Source organism: Chenopodium quinoa, unplaced genomic scaffold (genome assembly GCF_001683475.1).
Source record: "Chenopodium quinoa cultivar QQ74 unplaced genomic scaffold, ASM168347v1, whole genome shotgun sequence".
NCBI classification, from domain to species: domain Eukaryota; kingdom Viridiplantae; phylum Streptophyta; class Magnoliopsida; order Caryophyllales; family Amaranthaceae; genus Chenopodium; species Chenopodium quinoa.
In genome coordinates this window covers 2066734-2084292 of record NW_018742726.1, presented here as the reverse complement: position 1 = coordinate 2084292, position 17559 = coordinate 2066734, and the positions used below count along the sequence as shown (strand labels likewise).

Sequence of the window (17559 nt, the reverse complement as noted above, 5' to 3'; positions counted from 1 at the left end):
ACATAAATTAAAAATGATCAATTTTAAGATATAATACATCTTTTCACCACTACATCAAAATCCTCTCTTCCAAACAACTCCTACAACTAGTTTTATGATAAGTTAGCTACGTTTTGAGGGTTAAACCTATCATTCAAACTGAATGTAGAACACTGCCTATTACAAGACCTTCAAATATTCATAAATTACATGATTCAACTTGGTGCATGCAACACTGCATAATGTTCGCACATATACCAGACACAAGTTAATGTTGCTGTTAGCAACTGGCTGCACGATAAGTCTATTGTCAAGTAGCCAAACAGTCATGCTACAAAGCCAGCCAAATCAACATGAAGAGCCTCATTAACAATGATCAACCTCGCTCTAATAGAGGGGAACCGCCAAAAAAACATGCGGTATATACAGCACTAAGAAATTATAACCAATAATAGTCTATCTTGTTACTGAGGCATATAGTTGCTGATCTGTTGCAGCATTTAGTGTCCTCAGAAGTTAGCAGAGGATATCCAGACACCAACAATTAAAGCTTATAAAAGAAAAATACTAGGAAGTTTAGTTTCCTAGTACCATATCATCTTTCTGATTCCTATCACCTTCTCTGAACGTGTGATATCAGGAACTCCTGTGATGCATGCAAAAGTTCAGATTCTTTCAATGCCCTCCAATCTACTATGATACATTATGGTGGCTAAGACATGTGATAGTATGTTTTCCAAAACACTAACTCCGGGTAACACCAGCTTAATGGAATGACAATAATAGGGATACTGCAACAAAAGCAACAACAAAATTCAGCAAAACCTTAGCAAACAGGGAAGACAAATATGCTATTCTGGAATTTTGTGCTCACCATCTAATAATGGATGGAAGTCAATCTTTGCGATATCTTGCCCAAAACCCTTTCTTCTTACTGGACTGGCAGTCTGAACTAGATTTACTGAGCTTTGATCCAAGAGAAAAATGTCGCTTCAAGAACGGCTTTGCAAATGCAATCTTTGAACTACTGCTTGCATCCATCTTGGGTAACTTCCCTTTCCCTGTAATTTTTTGACGTTCAGAGCTATCAACTTCACCATCAAGGTAGCTATCTATTACGCGATTCCTTGATATTTTCTGAAATTTCATTCTCAAATCTGCCTCTGCTTTTGAAGCTTTTTTAGACATTTTAGAAGTTTGTTTCTGCCCAACTGTGCAAATTGGGCAAACAGGGTCATATTTTTCAGCTTCTGTAGTCATGGTTTCCAAGCATTCAGCATGGTATACATGACCACATGCTAGAACAGCAACAACTGAGAGCTCTGCCAAAACCTTTAAGCATGCTCCACATGTTTGAAGATCAAGGGAAGGGGAATAAGAGAACCTGCTGCTTGATCCACTTATCTTGTGACGGCCAGAACCAAAACGCTCGCTGTCAAAAGACCATCTTTCTCTTTGAGAAGAAGCAACAAGTTCAGAAAATGTGCGCAATGACCATCCATCAGAAGACCCACCAGCTAGATCATTGCTAAACGTTGAGAGCACAAATGATGGTCTTCCTTCTGAGACAGGATTGCTATTTGGGGATTTCAAGCCCAGGATTCTACTATCTGAAATCTGCCTAAAGAGTTGATGTCCAGGTGAACGTCGAGCTCGTCTTGATGGGGTTGAACTGGCAGGAAGTAGCTGACGATGTGAACACAAGTGCTCACCTGGTGTTGAGAAAGATGAACATGATGGCATGGAATATTGAAGGGCAACTGGAACAGCAGCAATTTCAGGCACTTCTATAGAGTTCATCTGTCAAAATAATGTGATCACCACGTCAAAACAGCGAAAAACAAGGAAATAACCTTGCACAATGGAACACACTAAGATATTCTCAAAACGGTAGTACGAGTGTTAATGAACTCACCTTTGTAAAGTGGTTGCTGGTCATAGATGTCTCTGGAACATCAAAGAAAAAAGGCATCAGCCAAAGCAGAAGTCTAGTAAATCAACCACATACTCAAGTAAATCGGAGCATATTAATAACATCGAGAATCAAATATTCAGCAGCAAGGTCATAGGCTCTGCTTTAATTGTCAATCACAAGACAAGTTTCCTCATAGCTACTAGAACAAAGGCAAAATTTACAGGACACGCCTTGGCAAAGTCTAGAGAAAGGTCCTTCTGATAAAGGCAAATTATGCCAACCAAATACTTATGAAGCATAATCCTAAACTAAAAGTACAAAGAAAATACAGCAAATGAATATGGCATATTAAATTGAATGGTAGTGCTGAATTGCTGATGTGTGATGAGATAAATAGGAAAAAAGATATCGGGTAAATATAATAGCAAAACGTACAACATATAGCTATGAGAGGCATTATAAAGGTTTACCTGAAGGAGACAAGTAGTTTGTACTGACCCCTTCATACGAGGGTGACTTTTGTGAGATGGGTGTACCAAGATTATCCAAAGGGCTACCACCATCTGAAATAACACCTCTCTCTGACCCTATTCCATCTTTCAATTCTATTCTAACATCTATGTTTGTTCTTTCACCAGATTGACATGACGGGTTCTCATTTTCACCTGCCACACGTCGGTAATTGTCCCATCGAAAACTCCAAGAAGGAGAATATCTGGCTTGCCTATGAGATTCTCCATTTCCACTTCTGTTGGAAACAGTCGTATTCCTAGCAGCTACACAACAGACTGAACCCATAGCCGGTCATATGCTACTAAAAAAACAATCTGTCTCAGGAATGTCAAGCAAGAGATCTACCACTACTCCACTAGCATACCACGTCTTTCTGCAGAAATGAATAATTATTAAGGTTTTTATTTTATTTTTTTTTAAAAAAAAAAAGCATTGCAGTATATCATCCCATGTCTCTCTGCAAGTCTTATCATAGTCAGCCTCTCCAACAAGCAGTGGGGATTTATGTCATTGTTGTGTTCAATCAGAAGCAAATCAAGAAATTGAACTGTGAATAAATGAAACCTATCAACCCAAAAAAAAATTATATAAACATAACTAAAGCAAGATAGAAGCAACAACGTCATTAACTGTGGGAAAAGAGTCAAAGGAGAAACAGTGGCTGATGATGTTCTTAACATTGATATACATGAGGGCAACGTCAACCAAAGAAAGTTCTGGCCCACTAATCTACACAAACCAGAAGCCAACTAGCTTAAATGCAGAAGCAAAACTGTTTTTCCCTGCTTGGCAGCACTAAAATTATTTATGAATTTTGATGACTAGAAAAAAATAAAAATTAAAGACTAGTGAACAAAATAATGCTAAAATAACTAGATAGACTATTGCCAGTTATCTCTGAACTAGATACTCCCTCAGTCTCTCTATCCCTAGATAGGCCACGATTAAGAAATTGAGTTGAAATACCGTAAGTATCCTTCATAACGTAAATGTTAATGTCTTTAATTCTTTATCATGCAACAAGGTAATCTTCCCTTTAGGTTATCATTAAGGGTAATATGTACAAGTTGTAAATTGAACAAACAAGATACAGAACATCTACTATTTATGTATAACAATCCTAAACAGAAATTTGGTGGATTAGGGTCAGAGGGTGTACAACAGAAGCAGCTTAAGTGAGATCCCGCAGAAGTTGGCAAAACAAGAAATACTAAACTTAAGAAAAGCTCATTCATTCCCACTCAATATGAACTATTAAGATGAGGCTTATTTTATAAGCAAAATAAGACAGGAAATATCCAATAACATTGCTACTAATGTGGAAGTAGTGGCTTAGTGTCCCACTAAATAGTCCACTACTCATTGACTAAACAATAAAGAGGTGACTAAAAAATAAAGACATGCTTAGTTGAATTTAAAACAATCATAACTCAATAACTAACTCTAAAAACAAGGAAACAAATAACCCACTTACAATTAATTTGAGGCAGTAACTTAACACAACCTCTCCTTCAAATTTGTAAAATATATGTGAAGCATGTCTCTTCAACTTTGATGCACATCTCATCTCATACAAATATAGATGATGCACATTATCACCAACCTCTAATCTTTGGAGCACTTCTCTCCTTCTGTGCACATTATCACTCGCCATTCAAGAACTTTCATGGCTACTAGTGCCACATTTTCAATCTCATTATCTTAAAACTTACAATTCCTTACAATTACAATATGCTCAAAATTTTACATTCAAAGAAATTTGGTTTTTCCCTAATGCCAACAACCCCTTTCCTCATGGACCAATCTTTTGACAATTGCCAGTTGCTGCATTTCACTTTACTACCTTTCCCTTTTGAAAATGAAGATTTAGCTAGTAAATCGCACAATTTTTTCTCCATTTTTTTCCTCCTTTATTGACACTAAGGGCAATGAATAACTCTACTAGGGTTATTTTGGATAGATTTTTAAAGTTCAAGTGAGAAACTTAATACTCATATTTTTCATACGCTCACAAAAAATTTACCAATCACTCTCTCATTATAAAATGTTTCACCAAGTAATCTAATTTGATTAACAACGGTAATAAATTAACTCACATATTATTTTATAGTTTCGCTCTTCTTCATCCTATGCATCTCAAAGACTCAAACTCTCGTTTGAGGTTCAAAACTTGCACCAACTTTGTTTGAGCATTGCCCTCAAACTCTTCCTTCAACATTTCCAGTGTCTCCATTGGTGACTCACAAGTCATGATAAAGATTCTGTCCGACACAACCAAAATACACAAAATGGCTCTTTGCTTTTCTTGACGCTTCTTAATCGTATTTTTTAATTTGGGGGATCTTGTGAAAGAGGGTTTGGCTAGCATCACTCTCAAGTGCTTCCCACAAACTCATAGCTTTCTATATAATTTCCCATGAACTATTCTGGTTTAGTGCAATTACTGTAATCAACATCAAACATCAATATCCCAACAAGGAAAAACACATGACTTCACCAAACAAGCTTGATCCTAACAATCCGTTTGGACCAAATTCCACCAATTCACCAAACATTAGTTCTAATTACTACCCTTAACTCAAAACTTCTAAAATATCCCCAAAAACAACCCACTCATTTCATCCCACAAAAATTCCAGAAGTTCATATCAAATTATCAACCAAACAAAACAATCACTAACAAAATCAGTTCAAATGAAACTCATTTAGTCAAATTAACAACAAATAACACAAAAACCCAAACAAATTCCTTCTAAAAATCAAAACTTTCAATAACCCTGATAAACATACACAGAAATTAACACATTTTACATCAAAAAGTTAGGGTTTTTCCAAGAATTCAACAATCAACAAACAGAAAAAGACATAAAAATCGTACCTTTATGATTTAGGGTTGATTAAAAAAGACCAAAACGTCGAATACCAGAAATTGTAGAGAGATAGAGAAGAAAGTGGGGGTTTGTTTGGATGAAAGGGGAGAAATATTTCCCGGGGAGAAAGACGGAGTTTAGGAGAGAGAGAGAGAAAGAGGGGTGATGACTTTGGGAATTGTGCCTTTTGAGAGGGAAGGTGGGGTCCTTTTCACTTCTCTTTTACACTCTCTTTCTTCACTTTTTTTATTTTCTAATTTTTTTTGTAATAATTTGGGGTTGAGTTGGGTTGCTTTATTTTTAATTTTTTTTAATTAAATTTGATTTTTAGGTTAAATATAAAAATAAATGGAGTTTTATGTGGTAATTAAAAAATGGGGGTTGTGGGTTTTTGTCATAGTGTCAGCTTTTGTCTGTGAAAGAGAGTGGAGAAGACTGGACGATGGAGATGCCCTCTTTGTTTTTTTTGGTTGTTTCGTCCTTTCTACGAGGAGTGCGCGACACCTCCCACTTTTAACCATGGCTATATATTGACCTATTTCGAAATGACCTAATTGGGTTAATTTGCCACAACATTTGTGCACTATCTCCTTTGAGGTTCATAAATGGTCAAAAGAGAATAGTTACAACCAAAATTAGTACGAGTACATATTTGTAGAGGTGATCATAGATCGAGCCGTGCTTTGCCTTAAAAAATCGACTCATTTCTTTTGAATGGTACAAAAAGTTAAAGTGGAGCATTTATTTTGAAACGAAAGGAGTAGAATATTCCTCAAATCGCTGCCCCTAAGAATGATCCAAAACAATACTAATGGTTTCGATTATATTGAGCTGCAATTTTATACTTAAACCTACTTTTGATGGTCTATCTATCACATTTCCATGTTAGTAGTCTTTAACCTCTTTGGATTCCACTCTTTGTGGGCGTTTGGTACGAATAATGGAAATAGAGTGGAAAGAAAACAAATAAGAGGGAGGAAATGAATCATTTAACACTTACCTTTTCATTTGTTTGGTTTAATCATGAAAAGGAATCATTTAAACCAACCCCTTTTTTTTTGGTTTAAGGAGAATAAGGGAAATTGTTACCTTATGTTTTAGAGAGGTAACAAATGGGTGGAAACCATTATCTTTACGCAATGGTAATTGTTACCCAAGCCTTCCAACCAAACACTTGATAACGACAATGGTTTAATTGAATCTGTTTCCGACCTAAAAAAAACTCTTAACAAACATGCTCTTTATATTTTCCAAAATCAATAAAACTTCCTCTCGGTCTTGTTGTGGACATACGATGAAAATACTTTGTTGTTGACAAGAAATACATGTAACGATGTTAAAATTAAAAATTGATCCCATATTCCAAATATCAATTACCACTAGAGTATACATCCACAAATTGACTTGGTATTGTTTATGACTTTGAATATTCATATGAATCATATTATTGTATGAGTCACAATCACAATGACTACTATACAATGATTATCCTTTTACCATGTTGAACCGGTGAAACATCCACTACAAGGGTTGAAAAATCCTCCCAAATTCAACCAACTCAGTCCAAACAACATCAAGTCCAAACCCTAAAAACTACAGCCCAATCAGGTCCATTAACCCAAATCAAAAGTAGGCCCAGCCCAATTTCTACAAAAATGTAGAAAATAGAAAAACCCTTCTCCAAGCAAATTCTCAGATTCTAGAAAAAAGCTTTCCAAAAAAAAAAAAAGGTTCAAGTTTCTCTCTCGTTTCATCGGAGGATACTCGAAATAAATCCTCCATTAAACTTGAGTAGAGATTTCTTGACATTCTTGTAAATTCTCAAATTTCGAGAAAATGCAAGGTAAATTCATTATGATTTTGCATTTTTTGAATTTGTTTCTCTAATATTTTCTTCTTGAAATTTATCATAGAATCCATTGTTTTTTGATGTTATGAACGAAACAGGTTAATTTTTTCGATGTTTTTCTGTTAATATGTCTTTATTTTTGTATTACGATTATTTTTTCCTAGGGTTACTTTTATGATATATATCTTGTTCTATGGAAAAATCTGTTATCAATGTATGAATCAAGATATATTGGTACATTGTAGTTGCTAGTTGTGATTATTGAAGTTTTTCATTTACATATGGTCTGCATAATGCGATTTTTTTTTTTTTTTTTTTTTTTGACGTTTTTAGGTTTTTGCATTTTTTGTACTTGATTAGAATTCTCCCTTCAACTTGTATGATAGTTATGGTTAGCTTTGGGACCTTCAATCTTGATTGTTTATCAAGAAGATAAACTCGAAAACCATTATGGAAAAGTAAAACTATGGAAATGGTCGAAAAACAGTAATTACTTATTAGAGTGTTTAATGAGGAAAATCATTGAAATGTAAAAGTGTCGAGTCTTCGTCTTTGTGGGATATATTTCTATAATATTCATTAAAATCTAGAATTAGTTTATGCTGATTGGAAGATATATTGAAGACAAATAATCATGTGTATGTTTTTTTAATTTTTTTTTGGGCACCCTTTTTTAAAAATTGGAAGATAAATTGTTTGAAGAGTGTGCTAGGATGATGTTCCTCCTGTCGTCTGTTTGATAATGTGTGTTCTACTTTTCATACAGTATAAATTTGGCAGTTTGATGGAAGGTTTTTGTCTATTAACTTGGAAGATTGTAAATTAGTACCTTCGTCTCTAAATGATGTTCCTACTGTAAAACGGAGGAGTATAAATTGATCATTGTAATTTAAATTCCTCTGTATTTAGCTTCCCATCATGTTTTCTTACTTTGTTTTTAATGCTCTGTCGCAGGTGTGATAGCACAGCCATGCTTTTATGCACCGGCAGTTCTTAATTACCGATATAGACAGCCTATTCGTCGTGATCATGTAGAGGTTAGCCAGCCTGTTCGTCGTGATCATGTAGTGGTTCCAAGATTGAAGATTAAGGGTGAGTAATTACATGCTGTCTAAGCATACTTTTGTTTCTATCTGTATATTTATGTTACATTCATAGCATTATATTCTGTGAAACATTTTTTAGGCTGGTCCTGAATCTAATTTTAGAGCAATCAAAACCCATCTCACTACCCCAACACTATCTTGAAAACAATATAACTATATCGAATGAGTTAGAATGACAGTTAATTTTTGTATACGGGTTTCTCAGACATTTTCCACTCAATGCTTATTAGAACACTGAAGTTCTTTTTTTAAAACATGTGATGATAATTGAGTTTTTGTTTTCATTCAGTTGAAATTGATATCGTTGCCTAAAATGTTGTTCAGTTGGAGGAAATTCTTATATTACAAAGAAGTTACTAGTTGAGATTAACTGAATTCTTTCAGCTTGCCCTTTGCACGTTGCTGCTTTCTCAGCACCATTAGCAATCAACAAGCAATCAAATGAAGATAGCCTTTTGCATAATCTCTCATTTTCGCCTTTGAAAAGAGGCTCCTATCTCCCAAGGGCATCAAAGGACACACTCTTCAGTCTCCCACCATACCCGAAAATGTTAGAGAAACCAAAATGGTGGTGGAGGTCTTTGGCATGTCTGCCATATCTGATGAATTTCCTAGACCAGCTCACTTGGCTCTATGCTCACCCTACCAATAACCCTCCGCCATTCCTCGAGAACCTTGATAACTTAGTATTCCCATTGCACAGCTCCCTCTTAGCACTCCCCAAGTTTTTCCTGTGATGTTACCCTATCATGTTTTACTTCTAGATAGTAAGGCGGAAAGAATGGCCTCATTTCTTCAGGTTTCATGTTATTACAGCAGTATTGCTAGGGAGTTTGGTGCAGGCGATTGGGATATCAAGCAATTGGTTCCCCTCGCGGTTCTTCCCTCCACATTTTTGGTCTGCTGCCACTTTTTTCTTTTTGGTTACGGTGTTGGAGTGCATGAGATGTGCTCTTGCTGGTGAATATTCCAGTATCCCTTTTGTCAAAGACGCTGCTCTTCTCCATTCAGACCTGAACATCAGATGATTGCATCAAATTTGATTTCTGAGCTGTTGGGATACATCTCCGACGTTATCAACAGACTATAGGTAAGGCCTTGGAAAGGACTTCATTCAGCTGAGACAGTACGAGTCTTCCATTTAAACGGGGTATACATTGCACTACATCTGTTAGGATCCGGACTACTTAAGAAGCAGTAGATAACGAACAGGAAGTGTCACAATCAAAATATAGTTTACATTCCAGCATATTCATTTTGTAACAAAAACAAAATTCACTTTGAATCATAGGGAATTCATATAGTATTAGCAGTGATTGCATTCTATAGTGTCACTTAGAAGTTTGAAGGGATCCTTTTAACCACTAAGTCTCAGACTTCAGTATAATCTGCATAATTAAAAGTTGTAATATTGTATAGTATCATTCTTAATTTGTTTTCTCAAGTATTAAATTTTATGTTATGGGAATTTCCTTGAACTTGACTCAGAAACAGCAGGGGAATGCAGAGTCTCAATTTCGTTTAATATTAAAGCATCTCAGCACAGGAGCTTCTTTCGAAGATTAAGTATTATAAGGTCCTGGATAAAAAATTATCAAAAAAAATTATCACGTTAATCAAATTATGAATAGCTTAAACATCATAAGATAAAGGATTATTTCTTGTGATTCTGTTTGATATCATTACTCATCTACTATTAGGGGCCTAGATATTGTAACAATTATTTCCGGACAAATGGAGTGCCTTGTCGTATTAGATGGAAAAACTTCACCCTAGTCAAGTATCACAATTTTGTTGATTTAAACAACCAATACAATTACACTGCCGTGTTAATAATTCCATCAGTATTTTTCTTTAACATGAGCAAGTAAAAAAGAGGGAGAATCAACCACTATCAAATGCCCTTTTTTCATTAATGTGATTGATCATGTTAATCTGTGAACCTATTAGCATCTACGTGACTGCATTTACATAATCTTTCCTCATTAGTCATATTAGTCTTTAGCTTTTTGTCATAACAATCATCAGTAATTCAATTCTGGCCACCTGAAAATTTTCAGTGAGTTGTATGCATAGTTGCGTACCAGATAGCAGTTATCTGATCACTTAACATTTACTCATTGAACGAGTTTCAAAAGTTACATTAAGGGCTTATTTGTTATCGTCTATGAAGTGATTTTCTTCCCCAAGTTTCAAAACATACAAACATACACACACGTACGCAGGCAACCCTGTGTGGACACACTTACTTTATTGGCTTCATCATCAATGCATTATGGATATAGACATATAGTCCGTAATAACATCCTACTTGTGCGATTAAATGATCAAAGACTTCCTAAAAATTTATTCACCATTTCTTTACCCAAAAAAAATTGACCCCTTTAATGTATGTATCTACCTAGAGTTCACTAAGTATTCCTTTTTCTCCAATTTTGGTAATTTTTGATTTTTTTGTTTTTCTAATAATCGTTTTGAAATTGATGTACTTGTTTAATGTTGATACTTGAAAGTGAGAAAGAGTATTCCATAAACTTTTTTTTAAAAAAAAAAAAAAATTTAATTTTGGTCTTGGAATGTAATATTTATCTATGCCCTCACATAATAGTTCCGTTATAAGTTATAACCTACCTAAAATTCTGTACATCAAATATGTACTACTCCGTTTGAGAATTAAACTCATACCATTGATCATTAGCCTTCTCTGGTGGAATGCCTTACTTGTCTAGCTTCTTTCATTTACAACAGACAAATCATTTTCCAATGCTTACAAAATAAACTTTATCAAAGGTAATGTTAGTAATAATAATTAGTGCATATATGCTAGTAACGCAATCATCCCTAAAAGGATATAAAATTATTAGTACCCTGACTATTTATGTCATGCTATTCATCAGCATGATGTTGAGGTTTTGCTATTTTTTGATCTCTAATTCTTCTTGTAATTGCCATTTGTATTGAAGGACCACAATTATATATTTATTTATTCATAATTAACGCCCTTTTTTCTTTTTAGAAAATATGTTCTTTCAATATAAGATATGGTTTATTTAACCATTTAAAACAAAATTACAAAAGTAGTTAACAAGTTGCTAATCAAGTAATCTCCATATGCATGCTATTGTATTTTGAGTTATGATATTGGAAAAGTGGGCTCATAACATATTTTATTTTTCTATGTTTAAATAGTTTGCTTGTGGAATTGGTTTTGAAGGCCTAATTTAAGTATATACTTACATTTTAAATTATTAATTAGTGTAATATAGATATTTATCATAATGTTTGTTTTTTTATTGTAATTGGCATTTGGCATGCGTCATTTGATTTGTGGCCTTCTATAATGCTTAGAAAAAGTGAAGCAAACTAAGGTTGTGTACATGCTTATCTCAAGTGGCTTATTGCTCACCATAGAAATTATTGTATAGTACGTGTGTATTTTCTTAAACGTGACATTTGTTTTTTAAAAAAAAAACAACCATAATTTTACTAAAACAATCTTTTTAATAAATGTATCATTTTCAATTTTTCATCCTCTCTCTCATTTTGGAAGGAAATTTAACTGAAAATTTTACATCGGGACATTTTCAAAAGAGAAATGAGATATACAAATAAAGATAGATTGATAGGGTAACCTTGATGATAACTAGTACGAAATATTGACTAAGACAATACTAAAAATATTACTTTAAGAGACCATAAATCTTTACTCTAATATTTGTCCAAAAGTTCTCCCTAAGTTTAACTCTAGGTATAAGCTAATTGTTAGCTTGGTCTATCTTCATCGAGTCATTGTAATATATCACGTCCTTTTAACTATGATGCAAGCGTAAATTTATTCAATGTTAAAGAATTGAGTGCTTAATTTATCATTTCTTCAAACTTCATGTTGATGCATCCAGATTAATATTTGTATTACATAAAATTTCATATATAGCTGACACCGTGTGGCCGGAGTTATTTATTCAGAGATTACTCGGTCGGTCAGAGGTTACTTATTTAGGGGTTATTCGGTCGGTCAGGGATTACTTGGTCAGGAATTACTCCGTCAGTCAGGGGTTACTCGATCAATCAGGGATTATTCAGTCAGGGGTTACTCAGTCGGTCAGATAGTAAAAGATTACTCGGTCAGGGGTTACCTGGTCAGTGTTCTAGTGTGTGTCAGTCGGCCACACGGTGTGGCCAGCCCCGTAGAAATTAAAATGCGTTGTTTGTATTAATGAAAGGACAACATATAAAACTAATGAGATTTATGTAATATAATGTTTAAAATTACATGTTATCACAAAATTTTCCAACCAAAATACAAGTAATTAATTAAGAATTTAAGTACGTACTTAACTCTTACCTTAATTTTAATTAAAGTCCCTGTTCAATGGTGTGAGCTGTGGTTAAAGTCTTATAACCCTTTACAAAAGCTAAAACATGTAGCAAAAGTAATGAATAAGTTGATACTCCATGGTAGACGAGTAACTTTGTAAGTGTTAGGTCAGGCATCAAATTAAAGTTTTCCCTTTTAAATATTTATTTTGAATTTTTATAAACCAAGTTGAAGGAGTCTGAGCATAAAAGCTCAACGAACAGAGCTCTAAACTTACAACCAATAGGTAGTAACTAGAGTAGATCATTACTTCATTAGGCTTGTAAGTTAGTCCTCCATTATGTTGGGGTTGTTAAATACCGTCATTTAAAATAATCAAAACCGTCAACATTTAGTGTGAATGGACAACCATGCCCTTAGTACTTCACCATTATCTTCTCTCTTGCCACCAATCACTAACACCTTGACACCACCACCCTGATCGGCGACGACCACCACCACCACATTGACCGGTGACGATCACCACCACCACCTTGGCTGGCGACTCACCACATCGCCCTCAATAACGACCCACCACCTTCCCTCGCCGATGGGAAGGTGGTGGTTTTTTTTTTTATTTCTGACAGCCGGTTACCGGTTATAACCAGCCACGGTAACCGGAAATGTAAAAGGGAAATTCTACATTGTGGTCTCAAGTTTATTTCTGACAATGTTTTTTTGCATTCTCTCAAGTGGCACTCTAGATTTTCATATTTAAGTATAGTGACCTTTTTTTGATTTTTTTTGGCTAACCATTAGTTTTACACTAAACAAACTAACTAACCTCATTCCCAGCCACCAAAGCTACCACCCTCATTGCCACTAGCCACCAAACCCACCACCCTCACTGCCGCCAGCCACACCCACACACGCCCATCGCCACTGCCCCCTCCCTAGCCTTACACCTCCGCTAGCCCTGAACCCAATTTTACCAGCGCAATCACGAAAACCACCCCCTTTTTTCCTCAACCACCATTCGAAACCCAAAACCCTAGCCACCACCCTCGAAACCCCAACCCAGCCATCATACAACATCAAACCCTAGCCACAAAATAGGGAAAAGTCCGGTCGCCCCTACCCCACACCTCGAAAAGGCCGACGCTAGGGTTTCGAGTGTGTGAGGAGGGGCAGCCAGACTTTTTCGGCAACTTTTAGGGGGTTTTCGATTGGTGGGGGCTGAGGTTACGGAGGTTAGGGAAGGGGAAGGGAGGTGGTCAGGGTGGCGCTGGCACCGAGGGAGGGGGGTCTAGGCACACCGACACCGTGGGAGGGGGTCTGGGCGCGCCGGCGACGTGGGCAGTGGGTTTGGCAGGCGGGTGCTGGATGGTGGTTTTTTATTTTTTTCAATAATTTTTTTAATTACTTATGGTTAACCAAAAATTAAAAAAGTTAGTCAAAAAATCAAAAATTGGGTACTATGTTTAATTTTTCAAAACCTTGGTGCCACTTAAGAGAGTTGGAAAAAAGTTCGTCTTCCACGTAGAAAAACTGAATCCTTGAGACCACCATGTAGAATTTCCCTAAAAAAAAACCACCACCTTTTGTCGTCGGCGATGGAAGGTAGTGGGTCATCATTGAGGGGGATGTGGTGGGTCGTTGATCAGGGTGGTGGTGGTTGTCGCCGGTCGAATGGGGTGTTGGGTCGCTGGGGAGGATAAGGGATGGTGAAGTAGTAAGAATATGGTTGTCCATTTGCACCAAATATTGGCGGTGTTTAGCGATGTACTTATGGTATTCTTCAATGTATGATGTTATTCTTATCTTACATAGATGTTTTCCGTAATTTCTTTGTTTTTTGGCTTGTACGATAAAACTCACAAGTTATAGCTTATTGGTTACTACGTATGACTACTATCTTTTTCAGAGAAAATAGTGAATTAGCTAACATCCCGCGTTTGACAATGTAACACAACTTAACTATAATCTACATTTTAATTAATCGAAATTAAATTTACGAAATTATGACGCCAATGTTGCTTTCAACAAACAATATTAAGAAATTAACACTTGCGTTCTTGCTAATCATCATTTCATTTGCTAGCGTCTTTGTTCAAAAGTCCAAGTAATCGTTTCTTTTTCAGCTTTTTTTACTCTTTGTAAAAGCACTTTTTTCGTCGGATCATGAAAGCAAGTTTTTGTATTAACTTCTTAATCAAGGAAATTAAAGGCTTGTGGACTTCACTAATGATAGTTCGAATAGATCGAGTTCTATTATCTTCAAAGGACTAATAATGTACTTTACATTCGTTTAATTTGTTTCTAATATTAAGCTCCCACATGATTTTTTGTATCCTCACTTAAGAGTAGAAATGAAGAAGATAAAACGACTATTATAAGATTTATAACGATCTAATTAAATTGAGTGTTAGTTTTTGGTGAATACATTGCAATTGTTCACATAAATATGCAAAAAAAAAAACCTCAATACATAATATTAGATCTATATTATTACTTCTGAAGGTCGAACCACGAGTTACATAATCTGAAGCTTAATCAATTCGACTAGAATTATTGCCATCCTCTAAACAAAAAATAATAACCACCCTAAGTAAAACTTTGAAATATCAATCAACTAATTAATGTATAATTTTCACTCCCGTTGTTCCTTCTCCATTGACAACACTAATAATTCAATAATACCGACGTTCTTATTAGAAAGTTGATTGACAAAACAATTAATCTGCTTTATTTTTTTAAGTCCTTTATTTTGAACTTTCCAACTAATTAGTCACATGATGAACATCTTGTGGACTTGCGGCAATTCATCAACGACAATATATAGAACATGATACTACGTAGTATTATGCCCCTCATTAATGTCACAAATCACCACTAATAATTACCTCAATGTTTCAATTCGTACTACCACAATAATTTACATCAAATCATTAATTAAATTTTCTATAAATTAAAAAACTATAAAATAAAAAAAATATCAAAAAAATAAATAAAAAATTATCAAAAAAAGAAAATTATCAAAAAAAAAAAAAAAAACTATAAATTTTATTGTGTATTTTTCTCTACATTTCGCTTTAATTTTAATCAATTTATGATACGATGTAAGTGCAAAGTCGTAAATTTAATAGTGTTCAAATAATACAATATCATAATTTGAGTAACGCATAATATTGTATTGACATTTTTGAATTACTTACATTTTGAATCAAATTTTGTTGACTAAAATTACTTACGATATGATCCGAAGTACTTGTATACATATTATGAATCAGGGAATAATGGATACTTTAATAACTAATTAAACTTCCAACAATATACAAATATTTATATATATAATATATACTATTGTAAGAAATGCCTAAATTAAGCAACGAAAGGACATTGTCTTCTTAGAAACTGGCTAGCCATGAGCTTTCCATCATCTCTAACATAGTATTATTGACATAGTTTTTGATTGGTTATTCCTGAACTGCAACATAATCTAATCAAAACCAATTAATTTGTCATTTAATTCTTCTTTTCCTCCTTTCTAACATGCCATCACCGGCCAATCAAATCCAAATTATCAATTGATAAAGTATCATATGATTCATACCATATCATATCATATGATATATATATATATATATATATATATATATATATATATATATATATATATATATATATATATATATATAATATATATATATATATATATATATATATATATATATATATATATATATATATATATATATATATATATAGTATGTAGTAGTGTATTTGTCCTTCCATTATCAACAATTTCTTCGGTCCCCCTCCCTACAAATTCTTTCTATTCTTTAACATTAAAATGACATAATTTTAAGGGAAACACGACCTGTGTTAAGAAGAATCGAAGAAATGAAAAACATTGCCCACAGTCATACATTCGTAATGATCAATTGAGGAGAGAGCGAGATGGAAAGTAATACCTTTATTAAAATTGAAATGTTACAATTACTTTGCGAAACTATAAAAGAAAAACATACACAACAATTACAATATAATACTTGTAATTTTTCAATTTTTGTAATTGATGGTGGCGCTGGCGTGGATGGTTTGGAACCATAAAGTGAAGGTAATTATAAATTTATAAGAGGAAGGGTGTCACGTAGCAATATAACATATGTACAAGCATCGACAAATAACTAGACAATTACATACATAATGACAATTAATGATTCATAAAATTTGAAGGATCTCCCAACCAAGGTTCACCCACTAGCTCAATACCCTAATTAAAACGCTTTACTTAATTTTAAAGTTAATTTAATCAATGGGAATTCTCAAATATGGGAAAAGACTCAAATTGCACCCGTAAAAATAAAACTGCTACTGTTGAGCCTTTTGGTTTTGATGGACAAATTGACAAACTCGACTAATGAATGTTTTGAGTCTTTGGTGAATAAAGGATTCAAGCAAAGTTCGTTCCGGAGTAGGAACTTGGATGCGGAGTAGCATTCTCTAAAAAGCCTCATGCAAATCTCACGATCTAGTTTTAATTGTGAGCACTCAATAATATAAAGTCGGAAAGGAACTCAATGACTTATGTTATTAAAAAGACTACTGGAATAAAAGTTAGTTTTAAAAGATAATTTCTTAAAGAAAAGATAATTTATAAAAGTTTTATTTAGTCATCTATTTTTGAATAAAGACAATTATCGAAGATAATTATCTAGTTGTTTTAATATAAATAATAAATTTATCTTTTCAAATAAAATCTTTTTAAACAAACTTTTGATAATCTTTTTAAACAAATATTTGATAAAGTTAGCAAGCAGCGAAAATCTCTGATTATACGTTTTTTTTTCATAGCTAATGTTTATCAAGTTGTTGAGATAGTGGATTAGTGAGATAAGGCTAGGAAACCTCCTTCATGATCACCATCTGTCAAGATAACTCCACAAGTTGTTAGTGGGGTGTTGGCATGTGGACGTGATTATAGTGGAGGTTAATGACTAAGCCTTCTCTATAAATACTCATGCAAAC

At 34.2% G+C, this 17559-nt stretch overlaps 2 protein-coding genes across 2 annotated transcripts; one reads left to right on the top strand and one right to left on the bottom strand.

Annotated features, from left to right (window-relative positions):
* Positions 1-175: 175 nt before the first annotated feature.
* Positions 176-5781, bottom strand: LOC110723274. Its single transcript, XM_021902617.1, has 5 exons — positions 5285-5781; positions 2365-2780; positions 1895-1926; positions 854-1779; positions 176-770 (listed from the first exon to the last, which is right to left on the bottom strand). Exons 2-4 carry the CDS (start codon positions 2690-2692, stop codon positions 874-876), a joined length of 1266 nt encoding a protein of 421 aa, XP_021758309.1. The 5' UTR covers positions 2693-2780; positions 5285-5781; the 3' UTR covers positions 176-770; positions 854-873.
* Positions 5782-6691: 910 nt separating this feature from the next.
* Positions 6692-9855, top strand: LOC110723273 (protein TIC 20-I, chloroplastic-like). Its single transcript, XM_021902615.1, is given in 3 exon segments — positions 6692-7119; positions 8080-8217; positions 8616-9855. Coding segments are annotated over 3 exon segments (789 nt in total). The 5' UTR covers positions 6692-7112; the 3' UTR covers positions 9260-9855.
* Positions 9856-17559: the final 7704 nt, after the last annotated feature.